Source organism: Salvelinus alpinus, chromosome 30, assembly GCF_045679555.1.
Source record: "Salvelinus alpinus chromosome 30, SLU_Salpinus.1, whole genome shotgun sequence".
Classification (NCBI taxonomy): domain Eukaryota; kingdom Metazoa; phylum Chordata; class Actinopteri; order Salmoniformes; family Salmonidae; genus Salvelinus; species Salvelinus alpinus.
In genome coordinates this window covers 39,320,934-39,333,454 of record NC_092115.1, presented here as the reverse complement: position 1 = coordinate 39,333,454, position 12,521 = coordinate 39,320,934, and the positions used below count along the sequence as shown (strand labels likewise).

The 12,521-nt window shown below is 42.8% G+C and overlaps 1 protein-coding gene across 1 annotated transcript; it reads right to left on the bottom strand.

Annotated features, from left to right (window-relative positions):
* Positions 1–4,411: 4,411 nt before the first annotated feature.
* On the bottom strand, positions 4,412–8,213 carry LOC139559808 (protein fem-1 homolog A). Its single transcript, XM_071376170.1, has one exon. It carries the CDS (start codon positions 8,000–8,002, stop codon positions 6,149–6,151), a length of 1,854 nt encoding a protein of 617 aa, XP_071232271.1. The 5' UTR covers positions 8,003–8,213; the 3' UTR covers positions 4,412–6,148.
* Positions 8,214–12,521: the final 4,308 nt, after the last annotated feature.

Here is a 12,521-nt window from a genome sequence, read left to right as displayed (position 1 = left end):
TGTTGGAGAGACTTCCAATAAAGAACACCCTCTGTGTTCTGTTAGACAGGTAACTCTCGATCCACAATATAGGAGGGGGATGTAAAGCCATAATACATACGTTTTTCCAGCATCAGATTATGATCGATAATGTCGAAAGCTGCACCGAAGTCTAACCAAACAGCTCCCACAAGCTTAGCAATTTCTCTAAGCCAATCATCAGTCATTTGTGTAGGCTAAGTGCCTCAGGCCTCCATTTGGAACACCTTTCCCTATAAGCATGTTGAAAGTCTGTTGTTAATTTAGTTACTGTGAAATAGCATTGTATCTGGTCAAACACAATTTTTTCCAAAAGTTTAGTAAGGGTTGGTAACAGACTGATTGGTCAGCTATTTGAGCCGTGCTTTGCTATTCTTGGGTAGCAGAAGGACTTTAGCATCCCTCCAGGCCTGAGGACACACACTTTCCTGTGGGCTTAGATTGCCATCTCTTCAAAGTCATATCGTATAAAAAAAAAAATCACAACAGCTGTGATGGAAATTGGAAGTTTCGGTGTAATTTTATAAATGCCGACAGATAATTTGTTGGTTCAACATGGTGGGATCTTTTTGTGTCGGTAAAATTAATCATGAGGGAAATGGCGGTGGAAACGCCTTTATGCACAAATATTGATATAATAACCATCATATCGAAGTAAATGTGGAGTCACGCGATGATATGGTGTGTGGTCCTCCAAATACGACTCAGGAAACCATGTAGTTTATTAAGCTACAGATTAAATAAGTTATGAACTTCACAGGGTAGTGAGTGCACAGTGGTGAGCTTGATGCTGCTTTCCAATTAACATAGAGTGTTCTGGTGACATGATGATCAATACTTGACTGCCGTTTGATAAAAACAAATATTCCCGCTTATCCATAATAAACTCATCATGTAGACTAGACCAGCCGTTCGCAACCTTTTTTGGTTACAGTAACACCAACTGAATTTTGCTCTTCCCGGTGTACCCTGACGTACCCGCTCATGTCTATTTGACCAGTAAGCCTATGGTCTCATAAGTCTTCTCAAGTACCCCCTGTGGATTGACCAAGTACCCATATGGCTCCCAGTACCCCTGGTTGGGAAGCACTGGGCTAGACAATCTGCACAGTCTACCCACACTATATCTGCACGCTGTTGGCTAGAGCGCAGGTGACAAGACCAGAGTAGGCACATTTTCTATTTCGTTTTTTTTATTTATGAAAAACTATAGGTAGAATTGAAAATGTGATGGAAACATATTGAACTTTAGATTTGTATTAGGTACATGAAAAATGTCCCGAAAAAGTACATTTTGTGTGCACTACGTCATCACGCACAGATTTTTATCCGCAACAAGTCCATTTCGTGGAAACACACCACTGGTGGGAAAATGTGTAAAGCCTTAGTTAATTTGTTTAGCTTAAAAAAGTTTTTTCTCTAGATTATTTCATGTGATTAGTGATTCATTTTAAGGAAAACAAAAAAAAACTGTCCCTAATTTTAAAGTCAACCCTGTTACGTGAACTAACCTCTCGTTTCAACATGGTAAAACTCTTCCTTTAAAACATTTTTTTCCCAAAAGGAACATTGAATATCTAATAGTCAAATCATTGTAAAATCAGGTGAGCTGGTTAAATATTTTTTGACAATTTTCAGGTGTTTTGTGGTGGAAAACTGCATGGGTTCAAGCAGAACAAGTCAACCCTGTTACCCATAAACAGACAGATCAACCCTGTCACAGTCAACCATGTTACTTCATTTAGACAATTACTATTGTCATTTTTGAATTAACCTCTTGAGATGGGAAAATGTTTTTTAATAAGTTAAACATTAGCTCTTCATGACAGAATGTTAAAGTTAGTTACACTATACCCAAAAGGGACTCATATACCGATAGACTTGATGGAATGTATGACAAGATATCAGCCTCGTATCTTTTACTCAAGACGAAGGCCCTCTACAAAACAGTCCCGTCCCACAGCCACTGGTGGAGCGTCAGTCAGGCAAGTGAGACTACCTATAACAGTAACCTTCCAGGCTACTGCTGTTTCCTAAACGGGGTCTGAGCACATATGCAGTATGTCCAGTCATAAATCGAAACCCTAGCTAGCCCTTCTCCTAAGCCAAAAGGGAGTCAGCAGGTTCGGGGGGAATTCCTTTCCAGATCAGCTCAACTCAGGAGGTGCATGCAAATTCCCAATTCCTTACTGACTGAATTTAACTTGAATATATTGTAACCCTAGGTGTCAGGAATAGGCCTATGGTGGAAACACCTTGCATACCAGAGAGCTAGCTGCAGGAGCAATTAGCATATTGTTTGCCTCGGATTCCTTTCCTTTCTCTGCTTTCTAGGGGTTGACTGGCCCAGATAGGTCTATGGGCAGAGAAGAGCATCAGCTACAGTATCTTGCTTCTACCTGTCCAGTTCCATTTGATCTGCAGACGCCACAGGGGAGCAGGGAGTCAGGGACTGGGGGTTGTTGTTTCAGGCTGGGGTTTATTGACACACCTGTGACCTCTCGAAAGTTCAACTCCATGGCCTCTGACCTTTCAAAGAAAACAGATACTAACTGTGAATTTAACAACAACAATAACCGTTTAACACTGAATAACAATAATAAATCACTAACATGAGGGATAGCCCCATAGCGATTCAACTGTAGGCAGTGGAAGCACAGAGTAAAACATGGCAGTATCATAAATGTGATGATCAATAATCAGAAGTTTCAATAGGCTAATGTGCAGTAGAGTCAAACATAGATATTTACAAAATTGGTTCAACGAAGGACCAAACTCATTGGAGTGGTTCCAGGACACTGTCCCTGCCAGTCATCCAGTGACCTGACTGACTGTGTGTATTACCTTAGTGTAAGCCTGTTTACAGGGGAGAGACTGGGGTGAAAGGACCCTAAAATAGCAGGGGAAATGGCCCGGTCTCCACCACTGCCCCGCAGTGACGTTGATTGCACTCTATTTATACTTTAAGAGCCCACCGAAAGATCAAGATTTTTACACCTCACGTTCTGTAACCACAGAGAGTAAGAAAGGGAGAACAAAGAGTATGTTCTGTTTGTCACTTAAGGGAAAAAAAATACAAGTAATAAAATATAAGGGATACAGTCTCGTTTTTACTGGAATTTTAGAAACATAATAGAAATATAGAGGTACTTTAACGCCTAAAAACCACAGGCATTGGACTGCGGTGACAACCAAAATATGACACTCGGGTCATTTGCAAAGTGCTGTGGAAAAGGGGGGGGGGTAAATTTAGTCAGGTGTTATTCCTTACCATGTGACCTGACCAAGGGGAAATGCCTAGGACACCTGGCAATAGACTATACCTAGAGCCCTGATTTTTTCCTGGCCCGTAGAAATAACCAAACCAGCACGGAAGGCTCAGAGCTCAAACTTGAATCCGCATCAGTTAAAGGCCCAATGCAGCCATTTTTAACTCAATATCAAATCATTTCAGGATAAAAATTAAGTACCTTACTGTGATAGTTTTCAATTAAAACGGTAAAAAATAAACAAAAATAGCTTCTTAGCAAAGAGCAATTTCTCAAGCAAGAATTTAGCTAGGACTATCTGGGAGTAGGGAGGGGAAAACTGAAAATTAACAATTATTTGCAGAGAGGTTTGGAAATCTTTCTTATTGGTCTAGTAATCAGAACTCCATCCCACCAAAATAAGAAGACATTTCAGGCGGTCTTTTCAAACAGCTCTTAGAGTAAAAGGGCATTATCCTTTTCATAATATTATTCCAACCACAGTGTGGGAAATATATAGAAAACACAGGTAAATCAAGTTTAACTGCACTGGGCCTTTAAGTTTAGGCACCTAGCTTTAATAAGCAAGCTGCATGGGAACCCGTCGAGCAGGGAGGGACAGTGTGTTCTTCCATCACACCTATTTCAATCCATCTAAGGGCCTCCGTAATATGAGTCAGTGTTATTAGTTAGTCCAGCTGTCTGTTACCCCTTCATATATACTCTACCCAGCCCTCTCACAGCAGAGCACTGGGGTGGTGCTAGTCTAGCCAGCCCTGTACATGCTCTACACAGTAGAGACAGGAACACAGTGAGGGTTAAAGGTGAGAGGAGATTACAGTCCACTGCTAATGAACAGCGGCTTGGGATTGTTCTAACAGTGTGAACTAAGCAGTTATCAGAAGCAATTAAAAATACCATAATTGAATTGGGACTGGAGTACTGTATCGCACTGAGATTTTGCACTCACGTCAGAGTTTGTAACATTAGCCTAACACCTAAAAGACTCCTATGAAAAATAAACCTCTTTTCTCAAAAGCTCAACAGGTACAACAACACCACAGTGACAGACAGAGAAAAGGAGAGGGAAGAGAGACACAAAGGAGATTCAAAGCATTCCCTAGGCAACACACAAACCCACTTGCTGCAGGGACACTGAATTTTATTCAAGTATCTCAACACAGTTCTGTTCTGAAGTTTTCATCATCAGTTAAATGAATCAATCAGTTGAGAGAGAGGCTGCGAGAGTCCATAGCCTGGATGTTGCACAGTGACACTTTAGGATTCAGGGAGGTTTTTCAAAGTGCATTCAATCAGGTGTTTTTCTTTGTTACATAAGGGACAAACAGGAAAAAAATAAAAGAAAGCATGTATGATAACACAAAACTGAAATTGTAAAAAAAAAAAAGACTAAAATGCTGGGTGCGATTTGTTCCTCATCCTTATCACCTGCATCTGTGGTTAATCGGATCACCCCTGGGTTTTGATATCGTCACACTTAGTGACTGCATAGACTCCCAATTGTTCTGCATGGACTGTAGATAGACTAGAATAGATGATCTGATACTGGGATCAACATAAACATTCACTCAGGAGGAGATGAAGAGCAATCTCCAGCTTTCCTCTCCCACTTTGTCCAAGTTGTCCAGAGGGAGACTTCAAGACATTGACCAGGTTGTAAAACACACACACACACAGTCTAAAAACACAGAGCTAATGAAGAGATGTAGGCTAGGCTAATACAAACTGTATCCTTATGAGAAAGTCTGCGTTCTACAGCTGTGAGTTGCTCCATTTGTAGTAAGCTAGCTCACTAGGTTCAGGCTAACCTGTAAGATTACACGTTTAGAGAAACGATATAAGGCTGAGTTTTGGCACAAAATGGGTTTTCAAACACTCCTTAAAATGTCAAGATATGGGGGGCGGAGGATTAAATAACGCTAAATGAATTATTTAAAAAAAAATACATCGATACCAGGCAGCCAAGCATACAATGTGTACTTCGTTTGTTCAAAGGAGGCTTCTGGATAACCTTGCAAAACAAGACCGATTTAACAAACAAGCTATCCTATTCACTCTTAAGCCTCTCATGCAGTTAACTGTCAATATTTGATCATGTACTATCAAGTAATACAGCTTCCATTCCCACCTTAAAACAAGCCACCACCCAATACATATATAGGCACTGCCATACTTTCCTTTCTGTGAGGAGTCTTCCTTGCTTATCAAGAGAAACAGGAGAAGAGAAAGCATCAAATCCTAAAATCAAGTCCAAATTTTTTTTTCTCCCTCACCTGCAAACAAATAGCAACCTAGCACTTAGAAAGTGTCCATGTCTTAATAACAGATAAGGGCAAATCCACAATAAAAGAGCAATGCTGAGACTCAGATTCTTCACTGTTCTTAAGAGTAAATATGTTCTTATAAAATGTTCTGTGGAAATTGTTAAAAGTATGCCTTGTGCAATTGCGTTATATGGATTGTTTAACTTTGTTATCATAGTTTTTTGTTTGACATACATTTTAAAAGTGAAAAATCTGAATCTCAGCATCACTCTGTTACCGTGGAATTGCCCATAACCTAGAGAGAGGACTGGCCGGATGCATCTAGCCACAGTTAAAATGCTCCCAGTCTGTTGTTAGTGTAACGTTTAGAAGCCAGGAGGATTATTGCTGCGATTTGGTCTGAGACAGAGCTAATAGTCTGGTGTTAGAAGGGGTACTGAGAGGGGAAAGGGGGTGGGCTGGGGTATGTTGACAATGAGGGGAGTCGGGTGGGACATGGGTGAGGTGGGGTGAAGGGGGTCATTGTTGGGTGGCTTAGAGGGGTCTGAGGGAGAGTGTGGGGACAGGGTGGGGATCTTAAGGGGGGGGGGGGGGGGGTCAGTGCAGCTCAATGAAGGTCTCCATCTCCTCTGAGATGAGGCCCTTGTAGGGCAGTCTGTGCCTCTCAATGGCGCGCGCCGCCAGGCACTGCAGAGTGACGTAGTTGAGGGGGTAGAGGGCCGGGTGTCCACTGCTCTGATCCTCCAGCAGCTCGTACGCCGTTTTCCTCTGGGCATTGGTGGCATCGAAGTGTGCCCCTGCCCTCACCAACAGCGCCATGATCTCCGGGCAACCGTTGCTGGCAGCGACGTGCAGGGGCGTGTTGTTGTCGCAGTCCCGGGAGTCCACGTCCGCTCCGCACTCCAGCAGCAGCGAGGCCACGGTCTGGGAGGGGAAGCGACCCACAGGGTAGCGGCCCACCGACGTGGTATCCTTGTCCACAGCCATATGCAGGGGGGTGAAGCCACTCCGTGCCCGCGGGTTCAACTTCAGGAGGCGGTACACCGTCTGCTTCTTCTGGTGCTCCTGCTCCGTGGTGCACTCAAGCTTCTCCAGCAGGAACACCAGGTGGAGGATGATGGACAGGGCCTTGGTGAACTGGGGGGCTTCGGGGGGGCTGTCCCTCTGGGCCACCGCCCTCTCCACTTCCCTCACACTCTTCCCCAACACCCCCATCAGGTCGTGGAAGGTGACGCGAGTGGCCAGTGTACCTTTGGCCCGGTCCTGCAGCACGAAGGAGAAGAGCTCAGCGAAGGACAGGAAGCTGCTGGCCGTCATGGGGCTGAGGGGGTCCAGGTTACTCTGCTGCATGTCCAGGGCGTACTTCCACAGGCTGATGCAGCGTTCAAAGTTACCAGAGTCGGCGTAGACGGCCCCTCTGTAGCGGATGTAGTAGGAGGTGTCGGGGTGCGAGGGCCCCAGGATTCTCTCACGGACCAGCAGGGCCTGCATCCGCATCTCGTCGGGGTCTGTGATCAGAGCCTCCAGCTCCTCGGCTGTGCTCACCTCTCGGGCACAGTCGTAGGCAGGGACAGGGGGACCCGGAGGGGGCTTGGCCAGGAGTCCCACCTTGTCAGCGGGTTGTCTCAGCTCCATGGCTCTCCTCCAGTATCTCATAGCCCCCAGGAGGTCTCGCTTCTTATCTACAAAGGTGGCCCCCAGGAGTTCGAGTGCATCAACGCGTTCTTCTCGTGAAGAGCGGGGCTGGTGGGCGAGGTACTCCACAATGTTGGTGTGCCCCGTGACGCTGGCAGCTAGAAGAGGGGTCATGCCATAGCCGTCCCTCTCCATGCGGGCATTACATTTCAGCAGCATCTTCATGATGTCCAGGCTACCGGACTCAGCGCAGTCGTGGAGAGCAGTGTTGCCTTTCACACTCTTACGGTTGACATCTGCACCACGCTCCAGGAGGAACTTTGCTATCTCTTTGTGGCCCTTGTAGCAGGAGATCATCAGGCAGGTATGGCCATGGCGGTTGGCTACCTCCATATCGGCTCGGTGCTCCACCAGGTAACGGACAATCTCCAGGTGACCATCGAAGCAGGCAGCGCGTAAGGGCGTTGAGTTGGTCAGCGTAGTGTTGTTGACAGAGGCACCGTGTTTGAGAAGTGTGCGGACGACAGGGAGGTGACCAGCCGCCGAAGCCGCCCATAGCGGGGGAGCCCCTTCAATCGTCTCGCCGTCAAAGTTCACCGAGCCTCCTAGTTCCACGTTAGCTTTGCAATGTTCAAGCAAATAGTCCACAACCTCTAAGTGTCCGTGTCGAGAAGCAATGAGGAGAGGTGTGCCTCCCTGCGTTTTCTCCTCGGCGAGAGCTTCCAACTCCTCCGGACTTTTGTTGCTCAGCAACTTCTGGATAAGTTTCAGCTTACCATCTCTGGCCGCGTTGAAAACCGCCGTCGTGATATCCATTTTAACGTATTTCGTCTCTCTCACTGGCCATCAACCCCCTAGCTACGTTTTTAGAAAAACAGGGAAGGGACAGTCTTTTCAAAATAAGAAAATAAACCCTGTCCGTAGTTCGGTTTCTCCCTGTCATTTTTCTGCCATTTTAAGGCTGCTGTCAAGATGGCGTTTGTGTTGTTTGACAGCTCTATGTTGACAATTTACGCTTAGCATCTTGGTTACTGTAGTCTTTAAGAAATCATTTCACTAAGGATGAAATGGCACTTTCCTTCTGATTATAAATATAATTCCCATGAGGCATTTCGTACACGTGAACTCAGCAATAGTTGAAACGGGAAGAGTAGTTTTTAGGCGAACGTGTGTTCCATTCACTGGAATGCAATACTAGCTTGTAGTTAAACGTATTTAAACTACAATCCCCAACCACCCCGAAACACAATGCGCAGGATCAACGCAACCCTCAAAACGAAAGTGGCAACACTTCTAATCTTACTGAAATATGAATGGTACTGTATTTCTGTTGCCTGGCTTTTAAGCATAACACCGTTCCCATATCTACACTGATACAAAACATATTTCAATAGAGTGAAAATAGTATCTTGTTCCGTCTGTCAGCGAGTATGAGGGTGTGCATTAGGCCCCCACAGATCATTCCCAAATACTTGTTTTTGTTAATTAACCATGACATGCAAATACAAAAAAAATATATATTTATAAATATATACCATCAATGCACGACACTAATGAAAAGCAGCGTGGCATAGTTTGGCTCTAATTTATTGATGAGTGGGTAGTAGATCCCTAGGCGGCACTATAGTCCATTTAAATCAAATAACTGGTGCCTGTATGACATAAATACTGTAGGTTGTTGGCTATTACCAGACTTATCCAGTCTGCGCATGCAGTGCAAAACAAGTTATGGAAAAAAAAACATGTTCTTATGTTTTCCAAGTTGTGCTATAACTGTGCCATAATAATCCCATAACATACTTTATTTTATGTTGAGAAATTGGTGCCACTGGCCCGTTGTAATGTAATGCATTGTAAACTGGTAGATAGTAAACAGCAGAGGGCAGCAAAAACACATTTATTCACAGCTGGGGTTAATGATCACTGCAGAAAGGATTTTGAGATGAGATTAAGGTACTATTAGAATATTTTATTGTAAAATTGAAAAAGGAGAAAGAGAAAAAAAGTCCCAGTAAGCAATCTGTATCATTCATATCTGAAGAAAAAAAAAACATGAAATAAAAATAAATATCATAATAATGATAGGTAATAATAAATAGAAGGACACATTTGATTAAATATGACCTAATAAATAAGTAAATAAATTAAACCATATGAAAATTGTAATTGTCAAAGCAGCAAGTATAGGAGAGACATGGGCAGGATAAGAGAGCTGTGGTTTCTCAGACATCATCATGGCCACCTTTTCTACCCTCAGCATTACCCACAAGTGTCCTTGTCCCTGTCTCTCAATCGACTATACATTTTGTATATTGTGCTAAGAAACCACTGAAGTTAGACACCATCTTAAATGTCAACCCCACCCACTGACAGTATCTCCATAAACACCCCCTCTCCATCCCTCTTCCCCTCCTCGCCCCGTTACCTGAAAAGATTTGTGTGCTGACAAGATTATGAAATAAAACAGATCTCCTATTTACATCAAGCTATATTGTATTTTCCCACTGCATTCAAAACATAGTACATGATCAGACGGCGTCATTCATAAGAATGTCATGACTCCCTACTCCCTCCCGTCATCCAAGCCTCCAGTTGAGCAGTACGAATGGACGAAGGTGGATTTTGGCAGTAAACACATGAAAATCCATCATCTTAAAATGAAAATTGAGGTCTTGTTTTTAAAAAAGATTTATACACATCACCTTATAGAGGTAGTGCAGTAGGAATGTTAAGTATACATGTACCCACTGAGAACAGACATCAGTTAAACGTCAAGTTTTGATTTACATTTAGTTGAGTTGTCAACTAACATGAATTCAACCTGAAATCAACAAAAAATATCACCATGTCATTGGATTTGGGATAAAGGTTGGGTGAAAAAAGACAAGATTCACCTCACGTTGATGACTTTCTCCAAATCCAATCAGTTCTTCACGTTGATTCAATATCATCACATTTAATTTTGGGGGGTGAAATGACGTGGAAACGTTGATTCAACCAGTTTTTGCCCAGTGGGTAGTCATTTGATAGAAAGTAACATGGCTTCATTCAGGTAATTGTTAATAAATGTATATAGAAAAAGCACAGTAAACTATCTTTATGTCCCCCAACCCCTGAAAAAGCATATAACCCCAGAACCTGAATAGAACATAGAAATATACAAGTACATTTACAACCAGCTGCTTGGCAATAATAGCATTCGTTTAGCCTTTAGGCTACTGCTTTATGTTTACAGGACAAGCAAAGGTTAAAGGACTTGTCAGGTTACTGTAGTGCACGGCTTGTCTCTTAGTGCAACTAGGACTATTGCTGTTACCTCAGGATCTGAATCAAACATAAGACTGACTGTCTTCCTGCACCAGTCGCAGGCCAAGCTCTGCTTGCCATAGAAATATAATCCCGAGAAGGCTTAAAGCCTGTCAGACCATAGCAATTTGACAAATTACAAATTCTCGATATCTATGCTGCTAACAGTGGTGAGAGGCTGCTGGTCAGTAAACATTTCACAGAGGCATCATCAAAACCAACATTGCTGTCTTCACAGTCGACATAGGAATTGAACTGCATTCCTATAGAGAAGTTATAATGTCCAGTTCAACTGACAAGGGATTGAAATGGAGTTGACCCTTGACTCTAATCAAAATGCCCAGTTTCTTCCTTTGAATACATATTTGTGAGAGGAAACAACATGCAGATAAAAGAGAATAGGCTGGCAGTTAACTAATGATAAGTAGGCTAGATTGAGGCAATGATAAAAATCCATGAAAATAAATACAAATGTGCATTGGTCTATCCATATTTCTGGTTGGTTTAGGATTCTGTGCACAGTGAATAAACTAATGTCGATTAAACTAAAATAGCTACTTCATATTTATCGCTCGGCTGCCAACTGGCTAGGAATGTTACAAGATAATTAAATGTACATATTATAATTCATAGAACGATTAAACATTACTTGGCAACTTCACTTATATGAGGGTCAGGAATGGTCTGTAAGTAATATAGGCAGTAACATTCACTAGGAGTTAGTGAAAATATGGTTCACTATTGAATATGTGATGACCAAAGAATGAAGGAAAAAGATTGAAAACATCCCTTCCTTCCCTCCCTCCATCCTTGAGTGTCTCTTGGAATCATCCTCCAATGTATTCTAGAGTGTGTTTTGATGTTCCTCCATTGGTTTCTTGTGTTCCCTGAGGGAGGTACTGTGACATAATTCCCAACCTGTCCTGCACAGCACAAAGAATGACTTGTGCTCAACATTTGACCTTGTATAGCTCTTTAAAAGCAGATTTGAAGTCTACTCCCAGTAAAGTAGTCTCCACTCCCTCTCTCCATACTGAATAAAACATTCACCCAAATGCAAGCGAGAGGGGACTGCAGGCACCTCCTTAAAATGTAATGGAGTCAGACTCAAATGGATCAGAAGGCTTTCTACTCTAACTCTGCACCGCTCTGTGCTGCTGACGATGACGCCTCCCCTCACAAGATAACTGGCTGAATTCAACCAGTCTTTTCCATCAAAACGGCACACATCTACGTGAGGGGAGGCTTTCTAGCATGAGCATCTATGTGAGAGGAGTCTGACTTACTTTAGAAAAGCTAGTCTGTTTTATGAGTGTGAATAGTACTGCAATGCGGGCTCAAATTGATATGAGCCATATAGTTATATATGTTGGAAAAAAAAGTCACAGTGAAGTTCGACAATGATAAAATAGCTTGAGCCATAAACAAATTCTAACCTGTGCCATACAGATGTAGGATCTTAATTTCATCACCCTGTTGCAGGAGAACTTTCCTGCAATGCGGTACATTTGAGGTTTAAAAAGGCTTCTGAAGTTTGTCATTTCTACTTTGAAATTTCAGACTTGGTTTTCCCTTACTAAAAATGTTATCAACCCCTACAAAAATGTCCATTAATTACAGTATAATCCACATAATAATTAAAATGTCCTGTTGCTGCAGGACTATTTTCCTGCTGTAGAAAACTGGCTCAAATTAAGATCCTACATCTGTACTAGTGTTTTTTTGTGTTATGGTAAGTTAAAGGAGTTTTTCCGGAGCATGTGACCTGACCAGAAAAAACTCCTGGCCCTAGTTAAAATAATCCCTGAAATGTAAATACACAAATACTTTCTTTGTCAACAGACTCAATGAACGAAGCAATCTATCCTGCTAAATCTACTGGCTAATCAAAGTGGACACACAGGTCTTAGATCAGCTGGCCCTCCCCAAATCGTAACTTTTACCATTAACCACCTTAACCAGAAAACTGACTTAAGATCAGTTTCTATGGACAATCTCATCCGAACATTAGGCACACCTGACTCGAGAC

Coding starts and splice junctions, on each gene's coding strand:
- LOC139559808 (XM_071376170.1), bottom strand. CDS start 8,002: ATGGATATCACGACGGCGGTTTTCAACGCGGCCAGAGATGGTAAGCTG.